The 19,926-nt window shown below is 41.3% G+C and overlaps 1 protein-coding gene across 1 annotated transcript in view; it reads left to right on the top strand.

Moving 5' to 3' along the window:
- The first annotated feature begins 50 nt into the window (after positions 1 to 50).
- Positions 51 to 19,926, top strand: part of STKLD1 (serine/threonine kinase like domain containing 1) — a 31,552-nt gene continuing 11,676 nt past the window's right edge. Inside the window, exons 1-7 of the mRNA XM_027869706.1 lie at positions 51 to 125; positions 2,570 to 2,674; positions 3,178 to 3,248; positions 4,789 to 4,904; positions 7,677 to 7,795; positions 13,842 to 14,005; positions 15,097 to 15,227. Of these exons, the coding sequence (XP_027725507.1) occupies positions 51 to 125; positions 2,570 to 2,674; positions 3,178 to 3,248; positions 4,789 to 4,904; positions 7,677 to 7,795; positions 13,842 to 14,005; positions 15,097 to 15,227 (781 nt within the window). The remainder of the gene's footprint in view (positions 126 to 2,569; positions 2,675 to 3,177; positions 3,249 to 4,788; positions 4,905 to 7,676; positions 7,796 to 13,841; positions 14,006 to 15,096; positions 15,228 to 19,926) is intronic.

Below are 19,926 nucleotides of genomic sequence, written 5' to 3'. Positions count from 1 at the left end.
GAATGCTGAGTAACTGCTTTTAGCTTCCTTTTCTGCTTCCTCCCCCATAGATGATGCCATTGCTGAAACTTCAGCACTTGCACATCTCAACTTACAAAGAACTCTTTATCACCTGGAACCACCAGGTAAGGTCAAGCCAGTTCCCTAAGCATCCCCAAAGGTCAAAGTCCTGAACCTTTTGCCTGACTGATTTAATATTTAATGGGCTGTGTGAACCAAACAAATCCAATGCAAAGTACATGACCTGGGTCCTGGAAGCCAACCAGGGGAAGGGCAAAATATTCTGAGACTTTGATCTTTATCATATGCTAACTTGGGGAGGGGGGAGGGGTAATAGAGCAGTTAGTGGGTTGGCTGAAGGCAATCTGCCAGGTTTAATGTCCTGAACTCTGAGAGTGGAGGAACTAAGTTGCCCAGCTCTGTATATCCTTAAAAGGGTACTTAATAAAAACCTCTTAATCAAGATAAACAATGGAGAGCTCTGGCTCCACCCCAGTGAGTCAAGGTAGGCTTCTGGGAGGAAGTGGACTTTGTGGCCAGTTTTGAAAGAGAGGAGTGGTAAACCAAGCTCCTCCAGATGGTTCCTTCCAGAACCCCCATTTAAGGAGAGCACCCAGGCCAGCTGTATCTTCATTGTCTTTATTCGTCTCTTGATTATACTCTGGACTTTCTTTTCTTCAACTGTTAGCCCTCTAGTTCAACCACACACTCCCTCTTTTACCACTTTTCCTTTATATGTTGTCTTTCCCCATTAGAATATAAGCTTCTTGAGGGCAGGGGCCGTCTTTCCACCTGTATTTGAGTTCCCAGCCCTTAGCATTTCGTCTGACACTTAGTCTGCTGACTGATTGACTAGACTTAGCTGAGGTGGCATTTTCTAGCATTTGACATCTGAGATTTTTTTCACCCTGACCGGAGCAAAACTATAGAAGCCCACTCACAGTTGCCAGGATTGAGAAAATGGTTCCAAATCTTTTCTGCTTATACTTCATATTAACTTAAATTTTTTTTATTATGAAATTAAGAACCTCAAAAATCTCACGCATTTCAAAATACAAAGAACAGAAAAGAGAATTGTATCTAAAACCTTTAACTTCTGTTACACATACATACTGTTTGTTTTTTAAGTGTATCTTAAATTTCATGATGGAATGAGCATTTATATAACGCCTACTACGTACGAGCCAGACACTGTGCTGAGCTCTTTACAAATATTATCTCACTTAGTCCTCACAGAAACCCTGGGAAATAAGTGCCATTATTATCCTCATTTTATAGTTGAGGAAACCAAGGGAGACAGAGGTCAAGTGACTTGCCCAGGCAACTAGTAAGTGCCTAAAACTGGATTTGACCTTGGGTCTTTCTGACAACCATAAGTTGAATGTTGACTTTCCCCTGATCCAATCCCCCTTTTCACCTGGAAGCCGGTCTGTGCCTCTCATTGAAAACTAGCTTATTTAAGATATTTCCCATCTAAATTTGGACAGATGATCGGTGACTCACTGATGAATTTTTTATGTTGTACCAAAGAGCAGAAGGGTCTTTTGGGAAGAGCACTGTACTGGGAGTCAGAAAACAAGGATTCAAGTCCCAATTCTGCCCATCTCTGCTCTGTTCTGCCTCTGCTCTAAGACATTTCTTTTCTGGGTGAAGGGGTTGGACAGGATCAGTATTTCTCAAACCATGCTGCAAGGAACCATAAAACACCCCAAGTTTGTTATTGCTGTTGTATTAAATGATCCTTATGTTGATTGCTAATAGTCATTAAACATAATAATTTTAGAGGATTTTACTACAAGGGCCCTGACAGAGTTTGATTTAACCTGAAAGCTTCAGGTAGAAAAAGTTTGGGCACTGTGGAAAATTCGAGGACCACTAGACTAAATCAAGAAGCTGTTATGAGGAGGAGCTTGTTTTTAATTTCCCCCAAAGTTGGCTCAGTCCCTCTGTCTACTCACTTACTGCTTACCAATGATAAGGACCAAGGAGAGGTGAATGCTGATGGAGGTAGACATGTGGCAGTAACATCCCTGAGCAGATTAGGAAAGGGGCTCCATCGCTAACTGCATTTTAAAATAAATACTTATTGATTGATCAACCAATTTATTTCCTACTGGGAATCCTAGCAAGCCTGGGAGAGTGAGTCACAGAAAGAAGGATGCATGGTGGCAGCAAATGGCTTACTAGATGATTTTTTGAGCCCTACCCAGGGATCTTGAGGAACTGAGTGGTACAATGGAAACAGGCCTAGAGTCATATGACCTCAGTTCAAATCCTGCGTTGGACACTTATTACCTGTGTGACTTTGAACAAGTCATAACCTCTCTAGGCCAATTTCAGATGATGGATTGGCGTAGATGGCCTCTTAGTTTCCTTCTTCCATCTCTAGGTCAGTGATCAGCTAAACAAAATCATTGCAAAGACTCCTTCCATCTCTAACAGTCTATTCTAAGGTCTCTTCCAGTTCTAACATTCTGTGATCAAAGGCTCATTATACATATAAGTTGTATTCCAAATGCTGGATATCATGGCAGGACCGGTACTAAACTAGGGATACTCTCTTTTGCAGATTTCTTCTCTGTTTCTTTGCCTGGTGATGAGGTACTCAAAGAAAGGAAACTTAAGTGATCTGATTGAGGCACATAGAGTCCTGAAGAAGAAAATGGACCTTATGGTAAAACCCTTTAGAGAAGCTTGTTCTAAAGGAGGCCCACTGGAACCCCTTCTCTTCCTTCTCACTTGGCCCATAAACTGTAAAAAGGGAAACAAGAACCCTATGTGGGGTGGGGGAATCAGGCTTAGCAGAGCATGGCCCCTCTGTGCCATTGATTAAATCAAACTATGTCCATCTTTGAAATGGGTAGCACCCACACCGTCCTTCTTCTTTTGGCAAATTTCGCCAGTGTCCTGATTAGTCCCCACACCCTTAGAATCCTTTGAGCTATGTTCATTTGCCTGGTCACACAGATACTACGGATTCACTATCAAAAAGGGAATAGCTGGTTTTGCTTCTTCTATGTTTTTTCTTGTTAGCCCTTGTCAATCCTCAGATATGTCCCAAGGAGAAAGGAGACAATTACCTTTCCCAGCTGGTTTAGACACTGGCCTGCCTGAACACAGAAGGAAGTCCTCTCCCAAGGTTCTTCTAGCTCTGTGATTCTGTGGATTCTTTCTCAGATAATGGAAAAATTCCTGGGACAGGTATTGGATGCCGTGGCATACCTGCATCAGATGAATGTGATTCACAGGTGACTGGGAATTGTAGACTTTTTTATAGGTGGCTCCTTTCTTACTAAATAATCATTTCCATTTGTAAAGCCCTGTAAAGTTTACTTTCCTCATGATGATCCTATAAAGAGAATTAAACTATTATTATCCCCAGAGAGGTCAAAGGATTGTCCTGGGTTGCACAGTTAGTCAGTACCTTGAACACAGCTCTTTAGACTCCCTATATCAGTTCTTTCCAATGGCATGAGCTGCCTCTCACTTCTGAGGTACATGACTAACGTGTGGGTAAGAGAGACTGGGAGAACAGCCGGAGTCTGAAGGAGGCAGGGAGGTTGGATCAAGTCCACGATTATCTGGGCTCCACAGAGAGGAGAAGAGCACTATTGTTGGTAACTCATATGTTTCAGTGGAAAAATGACTGAACAACAAAGAAGCTCTGAGAAATAGGCAGAAAGGCAAAATGTCATCAATGTGACCTTTGCAACTGGGCTCTTTTCTTACTCCTGCATAAAAGTGAACAGACAGGTGTGGTCTATTCTAAAGTACAAGATGCCAGATAACAAGAGTCCAAGGGAACGAGACTAAGCCTTGTTTGTAATCTTTGTTCTCTGTTTGGTGAGGCAGTATATAGTTTGGGGTTTAGAGCTGGCCAGTATTTAGAGATGAGCTTCTTTAATATTCCTAACTCTGATACTTTTCTTCCTTGGGCAAGTCACTTTATTCCTCTGGACCTCAATTAACTCTTTCTGTAAAATGAAGAGGTAAGTTTAGGTGACTGCTGAGGTCCCTTTCAACTCAAAAACCTTGGAAGGGGAAGGAAATGGAATAAGCATGTATATAGCACCTACTATGGGACAGACACTGTTGCTGTTCAGTCATTTCACTTGGATCTGACTCTTCATGACCTCCGTTGGGGTTTTCTTGGCAAAGACACTGGAGTGGTTTGCCATTTCTTCCTCCAGCTCATTTTACTGATGACGAAATTGAGGCAAACAGGGTTCAGTGACTTGCCCAGGGTCACATAGCTAGTAAGTATCTGAGGCTGGATTTGAACTGAGGAAGATGAATCTTCTCAACTCTTGGCCCAGTGCTCTGCCTATCCAGCCACCTAGCTGCCCTAGACACTGTACTGAGTGTTTTTATAAATATGGAAAATAGGTGCTATTATTATCCCTATTTTACAGTTGAAGAAACTAAGCCAAACAGGAATTAAGTGATTTGCTTAGGGTCACATAGCTAGTAAGCATCTGAGGCTGGACCTGAACTCAGGACTTCCTTACTCCATGCTTAGTGTTCTATCTACCTACTGTGCCACCAGCCACCTCTTGGGAGCCTAAATTTTGTAAGAATAGAAAAATATGTGAGTTATATGGCAGAGAGAGCTTCTGTCTTCAATAAATACCATAAGCCTAATGGGATTTTAAGGAGAAGGAGACATGAGTATGGGGTTTGTGGGTCAAGGTGCAAGGGTGGAGACGGGTGAGCTGTTGCTACTGCTGCTATTGCTTTGTTATCTGCACCCAGAAGCAATCTGAAGAGATAGCGCCCTTTTTATTTCAGGAACATCAAACCATCCAACATCATATTGGTAGGTGAAAGCTACTGCATGCTTGAAGACTTGAGTGCGGAAACTCTGATGCTCGATGAGGCAAAGTGGAAGATCCGAGCCCTAGAAGGTAGTTTTGACTGGCCCCCAGTGGTTCTGTGAAGCAATATCCGGCATTTTCAAGAGCTGCTGGGGATGTCTCTGCTATTGCTCAAAATGGAATCAGACTGGGTTTTGGCAAACTAAAGTAACCCTTAGTTTCATTGCCTTCTCCAAATGCCCAAGTGTGCCCAGCTCATTATGGGGCAGGTTTTTGGGCACGTGGTAGATGCCTAGTTGTTGAGTCAATAAATGAAGCTTCTAGGATGCTAGGCTGAGTGCTATCCATATATCCGGTTCAAGAGCTCCATCTTAACCACACCAGAAAAGAACAAAAAAATACGATAACTGATCAAATATTGCACATGTGTAAGTTACAACATCAACAGTCAAATTACAAAACTTCAGAGGCAGCATGATGTAGAAAAAGTAGTCCTGGATTTGGAGTTAAAAGACCAGGGCTCCAATCCTAGTTTTGCTACTAATTACCTAGGAGACCTTGGAAAAATCACTTCCCCTTTCTGGGGCTTGGTTTCAAAGCCCTCCATAACCTAATCCCTTCCTACCTTTCTAGTTGTTTGACACTTTACTGCCAAAATATACTATTCAATCCAGTGACACAGGCTCCTGGCCTCTCCGTGAACAATACACTCTATCTCTCGAGCTGCCTCTCACGTTTGGAACTTTCTCTCTCCTCCTCTGTCTAATGACCTCTCTTGTTTCCTTTGATTCCAACTGAAATCCCTCCTCCTACAGAAAGCATTAACTAATTCCAGTACTTTTAATTATTTTCTATTTATCCTGTATGAAGCTTGCTTTATATATATTTGTCTGCATGTTGTCTTCCCTATTAGATTGTAAACCCCTTGAGGGTATGGACTCTCTTTTGCCTCTTTTTGTATCCCCAGAGCTTGGCATAGTGCCTAGCATATAGTAGGCACTTGATAAATGTTTATTGATTGATCTGTAAAATAGGGAGGTTGGGCTGAGGTCCTCCAAGGTCACTTCCAGTTCTAGACCTAATGATTCTCTAAGAGAAAGAATTCACCATTTCCTTTCAAATGAGATTATTCAAGCAACCTCTCTTGACTACCCAGGGCACAGCCACCTCAGACAGTGGCCAACAAATTCTTAACCTTTTAGAGAAGTTGTTGTTTAGCCATTTTTTTTAGTCATGTCTGATTCTTCCTGACCCTTTTTGGGGGTTTTCTTGGCAAAAATATTGGGATTTGCCATTTCCTTCTCCAGCTTATTTTACAGATGAGGAAACTGAGGCAAACAGGGTTAAGTGATTTGCCCAAGATCACACAGCTAGTAAGTGTCTGAGGCCATATATGAACTCTTGGAAGAAGAGTCTTCCTGACTCCAAGTCTGGCACTCTATCCACTGCACCACCTAGCTGCCCCTTTTTAGAGGAAGAGGCCACGACAAATGTAGTTCTGGGTAACCTGCTTCGGGTCTGGAGACATTCTAAGGAAGAACAGCCTAGGTGATAAAAGAGAAAAGGCTAGGAAGTGGGCTAGCAGAGCTTGAAGCTTGAATGCGATCATTTTAGGTTAGTCATAATTAGAACATCAATCAATGAATCATTGAGCACATGTGCTATCACAGAAGTGACCTAATCCTTGTTCCCAAGGTGTTTGAACAACAAATTATTTCCTTCCTTACGTAAAGAGGCTCTGATTATAGATCCCTGAATGAGCCCACAGGATTTATAGAAGGGGTATCTCACAACACGGCTCTACTGATGGAGCCCTATCGAATAATAAGACTCAGTAGAAAGCAATGATACTGCTACCACTGCTGAAAATGTTTCTGGAATTCTGGGATCCATAGTTGGAAGCATGCTTAGAGTGCATCTAGCCCAACTCCCCCATTTTACAGATGGGAAAACTGTGGTTCAGGGAGGGGAATGGACTTAGATGCCCAAGGACACACAGCTGGTTTGTGGGAGAACCACACAATAGCTAGAAAATACATGGAACCCAAGAAGTAGTGTAAACTGGAATGAATAACAATAAATACCTTACATTTCATTCATTCAGTCAATGAACAAATTTTCATGGAACACTTGCTAATATGTGAGATACTGTATTAGGCCCTGCATTTGTAACAACAACAACAACAACAGGAATAATCCTTCACATTGGCATAGCATCTTCACATGCTCAAAGCACTTTCACCTCCATTATATGATCTAGAACTTAGTAATAACGAATAAAATAGGAAGGGCTGGGATTATTATCTCTTTTACAGATGCGGAAAGTAGTCTAGAGTTGTAAAATGACTAGCCCAGGGTTATAGGGTTAGTGAGGGGCAGAACACTATCCTCTTTTCATAATGTCTGTAACTGGTTAGTAAAGGAAATGGGATGTCTGGGGGTCTCTAACCTTTGACATTGAAAGTAACAGCAAGGAGGACGGTTATGTCCTTTTACAATATGTATCCTAATTCACCAATATTTTAATGCTCAGATTAGACTAGATCATTTCCAAGATACCTTCTAACTCTGACTTTCTGTGATTCGATGACCTCTGGTGCCCCTGTCACAAGGAGTGTCCTAGGCTAGTTAGACTATATCTGGCCCAGTGTGGGAGTGTTGATGTCCATCCACCTAGCCCCACCCCAGCCTTCTCCCTAGCGGCAAGTATGATATGGGCTGGGGGTCTTCTTTTTGGGTGTTTCTGATGTGGGAGATTGCTGGTAGACTAGGTCAGTTCCAAGACTGTTTTAGGAGCTTAGTTCTCTACACCAAGATGGGCCGCCAGAACTAACCCTGTTTTCCCAAACTTGCTCCCGATAGACCCAGCTTTCAAGTCCTGGATGGCTCCAGAAGCTCTCGAGTTCATATTCAGCCCTAAATCAGACATCTGGTCTCTTGGCTGCATCATCCTGGACATGGCCAGTTGTTCTTATATGAATGTGAGTCCCCCAGCAAGCCCTTTCCTCTTCTTACCATCTTAGGTCTTCCACTAAATGGACAAAAGCAGCTGGTGAGCAGAGCAGCTGCCTTGGGCTTCACCAAACACCACTTGTCTCATCCCTTCTCATGCTTTAAGTGAAGGAGTAGGCTCTGGGCAAACCCTTGTCCTATGCATTTTAAGAACTGAGCCATTCATCTCTCCCGTTTTCACCTCCAAAAAGTTTCCTCCTGTCCCATTTGTCATACTGACAGGGTCCTACCCAGGCTCCCTGGGTGCCTCCCCACTCCACACCTTTGTACCCCACGTTCATGTTGCCTGTCACCCTTTCACCCTCTGCTTATTTTTGCCTGGCAAGATCCTATCCATCATTCAAAGACCATCCCAAATGTTTCCTCCATCAAAAAGCTTTCCTAGGATCCCTCAGCAGGAAGCGTTCTTCTCCCTGCTCTCCCCACTGTATAAGTACTTCTTTCATGGTATTCATCGTATACTGCCTTCAGGAAACAGGATGACCCAAAAGCCTTAGTGAAGCTTTAAGCTATTAAGGCTCACAATAATAAAGCATTTAAAGATATTAAACTTAAAACTCCACTAAGACTTTTGGGACATCCTATGTTATATGTGTACACGTCATCGCACAGAATCTTAGAGTTGGGAGCACCCCAGGGGGTCATCGGATGCAAACCATACCAGAACAAGTGTCTCCCTGACCACTCCTCCTTGGGCGAGGAGCCGTCTAGCTTGTGCTTGAACATCTCCAGTGAAGGGAAACCTGCTATTTCTAACTACCAATGTCACTTTGAGACGTCTCCTGTTGTTAAGACATTCTTCCTTACAGTCTAACCCTGTCTTTCAGCAACTCCCATACAATGCTCCTAAGTCCACCCTCTACAGACAAGCAAAACAAGTCTAGCCTCCCCCTCCCCCCTTTTTTTTCTCTTTTGAAGCAATTGAGGTTAAGTGACTTGCCCAGGGTTATATTTGAACTCAAGTCCCCCTGATTCCAGGGCCAGTGCTCTATCCACTGTACCACCTAGTTGCCCCAATCTCTCCTTTTATATAATATCTCTTTCCCCCCAAGTCTTCTTTTCTCAAGCTTAAATGTTCCCAGTTGTTTCATCTAATCCACGTAAGGCAGTCTACAGCCCGTTACCATCTTTGTTGCCTTTAGTCAACAGATCAATCAACAGACACTTATTAAGAACTTATTACCTAGGCACAGGGAACACAAAGACAAAATTGCATCAGCTCTTGCCCTTGGAGCACTTCTGTTCACAGATAAGGAAATACAGAATGCATCCAAAATAAATACAAGTGATTGGAGAGTTAGCTAAATGCTGATTATAGAGTACTAAAGAGTACTAAGACTAGTAGATTGGGCAGCTGGGTAGTTCAGTGGTTAGATCCCGGGCCTGGAGTCTAGAAGACATCTCACTGAGTTCAAATCTGGCCTCAGACACTTCCTAGTTGTGTGATCCTGGGCAAGTCACTGAACTGTGTTTGCCTCAGTTTTCCCATCTGTAAAATGAGCTGGAGAAGGAAATGGCAAAGTACTCCAGCATCTTTACCAAGAAAACTTCAAATGAGGTCATGAAGAGTCGGACACAACTGAAATGACTCAATAAAGACTAGTAGAATCACAGGAGGCCTCTTGAGGGAAGCAATACTTGCTCTAAGCTTAGAAAGGAGCTCAGGATTCCAAGAAATGAAGGTGAGTAAGAAAAACATGCCAGAGACGGCAGCAGCCTGTGCGGGAGCACAGAGTTTGAATGTGGAATGGTACATATGGGAACAGTACATTTGCTGGTTTGGTTGTAATAGAAACTATGTACAAAAGGGAGCAATGTGTAATCAGTCTTGAAAGATAAGCTGGAAACAAATTCTGAAGGGCATTAAATGAACAGAGGAGTTTATTTTTCATCTCAGAGGTAACAGGGAGCTACAGTAGCTTCTTGAGCAAGGGAGTGATGGGGCTCAGCCTTATGCTTTAGAAAGAGTGATTTGGTAGCTATATGGAGGATAGATTGAAGAGGGAAGAGACTGGATGTAGGAAAGGCAATTAGGAGGCTGTTGTCCAGGTAAGACGTGATGAGGGCCTGACGGTGGTTATAGTGTGAGTGGAGAGAAGGTGGCAGATGCTGTGGAGGAAAAAATTGACAAGACTGAGCAACTGATTGGTTTTGGAGGGGGCGAGAGTAAAGAGAAAAGGATGGTTCTTGGGTTGTGAACTTGGGTGACTGGGAAAAACGGTGGTACGCTTATTAGAAATGGGGAAATTAGCAGGAGGGATGACTTTAGGGGGAAAGATAACTTCACTTTGGGACATGTTGAGTTTGCATTGTCTCTGGGATGTCCAGGTGGAGATGTCTAGGGCAGCAGTGGGAGATACAGAACTAGAGCTTCCTAGGTGTGCATATTTAGGAATAATCTGCCGAGAGAAGCTAGGCAGACCTCCCACTGAGAGCAGAGAGATAAAACAAGAGGTTCCAGGGCTAAAGGAGACTGAGAAAGATCAATCAAATGGGAAGGAAGAGAACCATGACAGAACAGTGTCACAGAAACCCATGGAAAAGAGTCTCTAGAAGGAGAAGATGTTCAACAGCATCCAGCACTACAGAACTGTCAAGAAAGAAACCTAAGAAAAGGCCATTGCATTTACCAGTAAAGAGATCATTGGTCTCCTTGGCAAGAACAGTGTCAGTCTAGTGATGAAAAGTTAGAAAACAGTCTGCAAGGGGTTAAGAAGGGAGGAAGAAATGAGAAAGGGTATGAGTGGAGACAACTTTTTTTTAGGTGTTTGACTTTGATGACAGGGTTAATGAAAGTTTTTTTATATATTTTATTTATTTTAATTTAGTATTTTATTTTCCCCTAGTTACATGTAAAAACATTTTTTTTCAGATCAAACCATACATTTTCCCATTTACTTTATTCTTTTGATTTGTTTCTTTTTTCACAATATGACTAATAGGGAAATGCATTTTACATGACAGCACACGTACAACCTATATCAAATTGCCTACCATTTTAGGAAGGAGGGAGGTGAGGGAGGGAGGGAAGGAGAAAAACCCGGAACTCAAAATTCTGTAAAAATGAATGCCAAAAATTGTCTTGACATGCAACTGGGAAAAAATAAAGTCCTATTAAAATAATTTATGGCACATTAATTTAATTGAATACTTTCATGCAGCTAAGACCAAGAAATATGAAGGATATAGAGAAAGCTGGAAACATACGAATGAAACAATAGGAAGCATGAAAAAGCAGAAGCAGAGGAATGCAGTACACACTAACTATAACCATATGAGGAAAAGTGAATGAGAATGAATGGCGAGAGCATCCTGATGAGGACTTAAAGGGAGTGACCACTTGAAGTGTTTTCAGTCACGAAGTCAAGTGTTGAAGAAAACTCAAGACTCTTAGGAGGCAGAGCTGAACTTAGCCCTGTGTCATTGGGATTATTGCTCCCTCTGGCTCTACCAGTGAGTGCTCTGGGACTTTGGGCAAATAACTTCACTTCTTGGAGTAAAAACAATTTTTAACATTCTTTTTAAAACCCTAAGTTCCAAATTCTCTCCCTCCCCTCCCTTTCTCTCCCCTTCCCCATTGAGAAGGCAAACAATTCGATATAGGCTATACATGATAATAGTCATGTTGTGAAAGAAAACAGACAAAAAAAAAACCTCAAGAAAAATAAAATAGAAAAAAGTATGCTTCAATCTGTATTCAGACACCATAAGTTCTTTTTCTGGAGATAGATAGCATTTTTCATCAAAAGTCCTTCAGAGTTGTCTTGGCTCATTGTATTGCTGAGAATAGCTAAGTCATTCATAGCTGATCATCTTATAATATTGCTGCACCTTTGTACACAAAGCACATTTTACTTTGCATCAGCTCATGTAAGTCCAGATTTTTTTTTGAGAGCATCCTGCTCATAATTTCTTATAGTATAATAGTATTCCATCATAATCGCATACCACAATTTGTTCAGCCATTCCCCAATCGATGGGAATCCCCTGAATTTCTCAATCTTAGCCCTCAGAAAAGAGCTGCTATAAATATTTTTTGTATGCATGGGTCCTTTTTTTTTTATCTCTTTGGTGATACAGACTTAGTAGTAGTATTGCTAGGTCAAAGGGCATGCATGGTTTTATAGATCTTTGAGCATAGTTCCAAATTGCTGTACAGAATTGTTGAATCATTTCACAACTCCACCAACAATGTGTTAATGTCTCATTTTTCCCACATCCCCTCCAATAATTGTCATTTACCTTTTCTGTCCTATTAGCCAATCTAACAGGTATAAAGCAGTACCTCAGAATTGTTTTAATTTGCATTTCTCCAATCAATAGTGAGTTAGAATGTTTTTTTCATATGGCTATAGATAGCTTTGATTACTTTATCTGAAATCTGATCATATCTTTTGATCATTTATCAATTGGGGAATGGCTCTTATTTTTATAAGTTTCATTCAGTTCTCTATATGTTTGAGAAATGAGGCCTTTATCAGAGAAACTTGCTTCAAAAATTTTTTCACAGTTACTATTGCTAACTGTATTTCCCTTTATGCAATTCCCCCTCCCCTGTTTATTCTATTCTCTCTCTCCTTTCACCTTGTCCCTCCTCAGAAGTGTTTTGCTTCTGACTACCCCTCCCCCAATAAATATTTTGTTTTTTTTTTACCAATTACATGTAAAGACAATTTTAAACATTCATTTTTTTTTTAAATTTTGAGTTCAAATTTTCTCCTTCCCTATTTTTGCCTAGCAAGATCCCACCTATCATTCAAGGACCATTCCAAATGCTGTCTCTTCCTAAAAGCTTTCCTAGAATCCCTCAGCAGAAAGTACTCCTTTCCCTGCTCTGGACTTCTTTGCCACTCCCTCCCTCCTTCAACTCCCCCCTCCCTGAGACATTAAGCAATTTGATATAGGTTATGTATGTGCAATAATGTAAAACATATTTCCATATTATGTTGTGAAAGAAGAAACAGACCAAAAGGAAAAAAAAACCATGAAAAATAAAAAAAGTGAAAAATAGTATGCTTTCATTTGCATTCAGACTCCATCAGTTCTTTTTCTGGATGTGAATAGCATTTTTCATCATGAGTCCTTTGGGATTGTCTTGGATTATTGTATTGCTGAGAAGAGCTAAGTCATTCAGAGCTGATCATCACACAGTATTACTGTTGCTATGTGCAATGTTCTGGTTCTGCTTACTTCACTTTGCATCAGTTTGTGTCTTTCCAGGTTTATTTTATCCTATTTTATTTTATTTTTTTGGGGGGGGGTTTGGTGAGGCAAGCAGGGTTACGTGACTTGCCCTGGGTCACACAGCTAGTAAGTGTCATGTGTCTGAGGTCGGATTTGAACTCAGGTCCTCCTGACTCCAAGGCTGGAGCTCTATCCACTGCGCCACCTATTTGCCCCTCTTTCCAGGTTTAAGAAGGGATTTTTTGTTTGTTTGTTTGTTTTAAGGATGGAGGAGATCTGAGCAACAGGAATGAAGTCACTGGATATGGAACTGAAAATTAGGGAAAGAGAGGGGATGAGTTGAGGGGAACAGCTTCCAAGAAGAAAAAAAAGGGATGGGATCAAGGGCACAAGCAGAGGAGTTGATATTGACAAAGAGAAAAGCCATCTCATCATATCATCATCATTACCATCCCACTTGTCCTCCTCTGGATGTACTCCCATCTGTCAATATCCTTTTTAAAATATGGTGACAGAAATGAACACAGTAGTGCAGATGGGGTCTGACCAGGGCACAGAGTACAGTGGGATTATCACTGCTACTGAGTTCCTTGAGAGCTGGGACCATGTCTTATCCATCTACCACCATTCCCTGAGCATAGTGGTCATTAACAAGTTTTGTTAAGGGCATGAATAGATCCCTTCCATCTCTACCATTCTTGGTTCTCTGTTCTGATTCCATGTTCTAAAGTCCATTCTACTCTTGGCTCTGTGTTCTAAGATTTGATGTTCTAAGGGGTTTTCATGTTCCATGAGTCTATGAATGAATGAATATCCTTTTTCTCTCCTCAGAAAGCTGATGCCTTGGCTACACGAGTGGCAATTCGAGAGCATCCTAATAAGCTACTAAAAGCACTGGAGAAAATTCGGAAGCATAATATAGCCAAAGCTGATGACATTATTGATGTTTTGATAGCAATGCTTCATATTAATCCAGAAGACAGAATAGCAGCAAAGTGAGATTTGAGCTTTTGTTTTAAAATTTCACTCTTATTTTTCTTCATGTGAAAACACTTTGAAAAAAAAACCCAATAAGCAGCAGTGCTCTACATAGGTGTGGGGTACCATCATTGTGTGTAGTGCAGCTGCCAACAAAGCTAATGTGATCTTAGGGGACATTCATAGAGGCATAGTGTCCAGATAGAGGGAAATGTTGGTTTTACCATCCTTCTCCTTGCTATTGTGTCCAGTTCTGGATACCCCATTTTAGAAAATGCATTGCCATACTGGAAGCAATCCAAAGGACTGGAGATGATGCTAGACAAGAATCTGTGACAGGAACTGGAGTTGTCTAGCCTGGGAAGGAGAAGATGTAGGTAGAACAGGATAGCTGCCTTTGAGAGTCTGAATGGCTGACAAGTAGATTAAGGATCAGACTTGTTCTTCTTGGTTTCAGAGAGCAGAAACAATGAGTGGAAGGTACAAAAAGCCAGTTTGAGATGGGGTGAAAGGAAACATCTGTTAACAATTGCAGCTGTTAAAAATGGAAAAATAAAAAATATAAAAAACTATAAATCGTAGAAATTAGAGATTGTAGAAAGTAGGAGAAAAAAGAAAATAGAAAAAAAGAGCTGCCTTGGGAGGTGATGAATTCCTCTGGTAGGAGGTCTACATGCATGAGCTAGAAGGCCACTTGTAGGAAATATTAGAGGATAGCTTTCTGCTCAGAATTGGATTTAATTAAATGTCTTCTGAATTCCCTTCTCCACCTAAATTCTGTGATTCTATGATTTTAATATAGAGTTCCAAGTCCTGGTTCAGGGGACAAGAACCCTGAGTTCCATTCCTGACTCCATCATGAACTAGCTATGTGGTCTTAGACAAGTGACTTGAACTCTCTGGGCCTGTTTTCTCATCTTTAAAATGGAGATAATAATACTTACCCTGCTTTCCAGGGCTTGGTGAAGCTTCAATTGGAGACTGTGTAAAAATGTTTGGTAAACTGTAATCCATCACCTACAGCATGTATTGATTGTTAGTTATTCTAATTACTATTTGCTCATAGTAGATTCCTGGCTTCATTCCTTGTTCTCTTTTGCTTTCTCAGGAATCTAATGAATTTGCCCTTCGCAAGCGATTGTTTGTTGGCTTCTGGCGTACCTATGTCTATAAGAAAGCATCCGTGGCCTACATCTATCACTGAAACCCTGTTGCAAGGAGGACTCCCAAATATATTAGGTTACTGGACGAGCAGGGAGCAAAGGGGATAGGTGGTATTAGGGAATGATCAGGAACCATCAGGTGGGCTCCATCAGATGACTTGGAGAAGTGCAAGAAGCACCACAAGGCTTCTCTGCCCTATCCCCAAGCTGTAGTCCATGTCTTTTCCTTCTCTGTGCTCTTTAGACACAGAGAGGTAGTTCCAGGTTTTGTCCACCTCTTTTCCATCCCTACCTCCTCCCATGTGAGACCTATGGTCTAAAAGGAGCCCAATGGAAATAACTGCCTTGGAACTATTATCTCAAATTTAGTGATAAAATGGGAGACTTGGGCCCACTTGAATCCATGGGCCTTAATCCATCTAACACACTAGGGCCAATTCAACTCAACAACCACTAAGCACCCATTATGTGCTACGCTTGTCTTAAAGCATGCCAATGTGACGGGGATGAACTGGTCTGGAGAGGCATTCACTGGAGCATATGTAAATAATCTCTCCTTTGTTCTGGTCCACTTTTTGGAAATGTAGGAAGAGCTTCAATCCCACTATGTAAGCAAGACTAAGAGACTTGTACCTTGTGATGACAGAAAGTTCCCTAATTGGCTGCTGAGCAGAAGTAGGCTCACTCCAAGCTTCCATGGGATCACCATGAATGCTGACTGAATTTGGGGCAGGGGAGGAAAGACCTAGCTACCCTAATATGAATATTGGCCTAGTCCTGCCCTCAGGGCTCTTACAATTGCCTTGGAAGAGTAGGGCACTGGTAGAGAACACAACCTGTAGAGAAATAAGCATAAAGAAAGGCAGGCTATAATTGGAACAAAGGAAAGGTTCAAGGTGGTCTAGGACAGTCTGAGGAGGGAGAGATTACTTTCAGCTAGTAAGGCTCAAAGAAGGCTTCATGCAAGAGCAGACAGACGCCTGAGCTAGGCCTTGCAGAAGAGAAAGATTTCAACAAGTGGAAATGGGGAGGCAATGTGTTCAAGGAATGGAGGATGACTTAGAAGGATGCCAAGAAGTAGAAGAGGGCAGGATGCAATGGAGAAGACTACTGGTCCAGTTTGGCTAGAATTTAGAGTGCATGAAAGACAACCCCATGAAATAAAGCTGGAAAGGTTGTGGAGGTCCTTAAATGCCAGGACCTTGTATTTTATCTTAGAGACAGTAGGGAACCTTGGAAATATTTAAGCATGGGAGCTATATGCTCAGACCTCTACCTTTGAAAGATTATTTTGGCAGTTATGGAGACTAGTTTGGAAAGGAGTAGAGATTGGAGGCATGGGACTACTTAGGAGATCATTTCAGTAATGCAACAGAGAAGCAATAGCGGCTTGCACTATAGTAATGACAGTGTGATTGAAGAAGAGGGGATAGACATAAGGCACATTGTGGCGGTCAAAAGCAGTAGGTGTTGAGAACTGATTAGAAAGGAGGAATGCAAGAAGCACCACAAAGCTTCTGCAACCCTGTCCCCAAGCTGTGGTTCATGTCCTTTCCTGCCCTGTAGGAGGGGGTGAATGAAAGGGAAGAATCAAAGCTTTAAGCATAGATGACTAGGAGGATGGTGGTATCATCAACAAAAATAGAAGTTGGGAAGAGGGGTAGGTTTAGAAGGGAAAATTATAGGTTCCGTTTTGGACATATTGAGTTTGAGATACCTGTTGCATTCATTGGTGATGCCAGACCGGAGTTTAGTGGAAAGATTGGATCTGGGAGTGATTTGCATAGAGGCATTGGTTGAAGTCATTGGAGTAGACACTATTTCTGAGAGTGAAGTTATAAAGAGGAAATAGGAACAGAGTGATGTCAGACACTCATAAAATGAGAGGAGGATAAATCAGGGAAGGAGACTAAGAAAGAGAGGGCAGGAGGGCAGGAGGAAAACCAAGAGAGCACAATGTCATGGAAGTCATGGGAAAAAAGGAGTGTCCAAAAAAAGAGGGGTGATTAAGAATTTCAAATGCTGCCAAAAAGTCAAGCAGCATGAGGGTGAAGGAGGCTTAATTAATCTTCCTATAGCACAATTCTGATTCTGCTTATTCAAAAGCCATCAGTGGTGCACAGTTGCTTAGTATAAAATTCAAACTCCAGTGCCCATCATTAAAAACCTTCCATACACTGACCCCAACCCACCTTTCCAGCCTTCTCTCCCAATGCCCCCTTACATATCTCCTATAATTTAGCCAGACTGAACTTTTCATTGTCTGTCTCTTCAGCACACCTTGAACTGTCTTTTCTCTGCATCCTTGCTCCTACCATACTCTCCCCCACATTATCTCCTCTTGCTGAAATCCTACCCATCCTTTGAGATGCATCTAAATCCTGTGTCTCCTGTGTGTGTGTGGCTGAGCTGGTGAGTCATTGTTCTGTGTTTACCAACACGTATGACTCAGGTAAGAGGTTACAATTCTCTCACCAGATGCTCTTTTTCCTAAATCATACAGCGTGAAATTTAACTGATGTTAAGGAAGCTGACCAGTATAGGCTTGAGTCAAGTTAAGTCTGAGAGCAGCCATACTCACATCTGAAGTCCTGGCCCCCAGTTTAATTTAGTAAGGAATACTTCTGAGTATGTTTGTGACCTTTTTTGGAAATGGCCAAATCCCTGGGCTAGAAGTTCCATTCTCTAATCATCTAGACCAGTGGTTCTCAAATGTTTTGGTCTTAGGACCCCTTTACACTCTTGAAAATTATTGAAGACCTCAAATAGCTTTTGCTTATCTCGGTTAGCTCTATCAATATTTACAAAATTAGGAATTAAGACCAATAATTTAAAAAAGTTATTAATCCATTTTAAGATAACAATAATTCACTTATCATGCATTAACAGAAATAGCATTTTAATGAAAAACAGCTATATTTTACAAAGCCAAAAGACTAAGTGAGAAGAGTGGCATTGTTTTACATATTTTTGCAAATTTTTTTAATGTCTGGTTTAATAGAAGATAACTGGATTCTTAGATCAGTTTCTGCATTCGATCTATTGTGATATGTTGTTCTGGTTGCAGTATATGAAGAAATCCAACCTCACATAGATATGTGGTTGGACAAGGGAAGAGAATCTTAATAGGCAAATCATTTTAGTATTATTTTTTTGCAAGGCAATCAGGTTAAGTGACTTGCCCAGGGTCACACAATCTTAGTATTATTATTACAAAAATAGATTTGATCTCAAACACTCTCTGAAAGGGTCTTGAAGATGTCCAAGGGCCAGAGAACCACACTTTGAGAATTATTGATCTGAACTATCCTTCTGTCTGCAGGCAGGGCTGCAACTTTTTGCACCTGGGCTGATAGTCATCTATTCTATTCTAAATGAATTCTTAGAGATTAACATTGAGAGTGGGTTACTTATAGAAATTTGTTCTGTTTAAAGAAACCTAATCTTTTCCATTATCTTCATTTCTTTGTTGAATACTGGAGAACCATGACAAGTTTTCTTGAGTGTGTTTTGCTGTGTCCCCACACGTGACACTCAATGTCTTCTCCATGTACCTTTGCATGGTCTGTACCCCAAGCTAGGAATCTACTGTCTCTTTACCTCTGCCTGTAAAATTCCCAATTCCCTTCAGAGCTTAACTCAAGCACTACCTTTCTTGATCAACATTCTTTTTTTGTTTATTTGTTTGCTTTTTGGTGAGGCAATGGGATTAAGTGACTTACTCAGGGTCACACAGCTAGTATTGTGTGTCTGAGGCCGAATTTGAACTCAGGTCCTTGACTCTAGGGCTGGTGCTCTATCCACTGCACCACCTAGCTTCCCCCCTTGATCAACATTCTTTTTTTTTTAAAATTTTTTGGCAATTGGGGTTCAGTGACTTGCCCAGGGTCACACAGCTAGTAAGTGTTGAGTGTCTGAGGTCACATTTGAACTCAGGTCCTCCTGACTCCAGGGCCAGTGCTCTATCCACTGCACCACCTAGCTGTCCCTTGATCAACATTCTTTACCTCAACACCAGCTGTTAGTGCCTTCCCACTTAAAAAAAATTACCTTATATCTAGTTAGTGCATATTTTAATATACTTTTATATGTACATCAGGAATTTTTAACCTTTTTTGTGTCGTGGACCCTCTGACAGTCTGATGAAATCCATGGACCCTTTCTCAGAATAATCTTTTTATTTTTTGTTATTTATTTATTTTTTAAAAATTTATTTTTAGTTTTCAACATTCACTTCCCTAAGCTTCTGAGTTTTACATTTTCTCCCCCTTACTCTCCCCCTCCCTCCCTCCCCAAGATGGTGTGCAATCTGATATGGGCTCTACATATACATTCCTATTAAACATATTTTCACATTAGTCATGTTGTAAAGAACACTTAGAACCAATAGGAGGAACCACAAGAAAAAAGAAACAAAACAAAACAGAAGAGGAAAAAAAAAGCAAACAGCATGCTTTGATCTGTATTCAAACTCCATAGTTCTTTCTCTGGATGTGGGTAGCGTTTTCCATCATGAGACTTTTGGAGGTGTCTTAGATCCTTGCATTACTGAGAAGAGCTAAGTTTATCAATATTAGTCATTGCACAACATGGCTGTTACTGTGTACAATATTCTCTTGGCTCTGTTCACTTCACTCAGCATCAGTCCATACAAGTCTTTCCAGGTTTTTCTGAAGTCCACCTGCTCATCATTTCTTAAAGCACAATAGTATTCCATTACATTCATATACCACAACTTGTTCAGCCATTCCCCAATTGATGGACATCCCCTCAAT

The sequence above is a fragment of the Vombatus ursinus genome, unplaced genomic scaffold (assembly GCF_900497805.2).
Source record: "Vombatus ursinus unplaced genomic scaffold, bare-nosed wombat genome assembly UNPS02014793.1, whole genome shotgun sequence".
NCBI classification, from domain to species: domain Eukaryota; kingdom Metazoa; phylum Chordata; class Mammalia; order Diprotodontia; family Vombatidae; genus Vombatus; species Vombatus ursinus.
The sequence above is the reverse complement of the archived record's forward strand: the minus strand, read 5'-3'. Positions and strand labels throughout refer to the sequence as shown.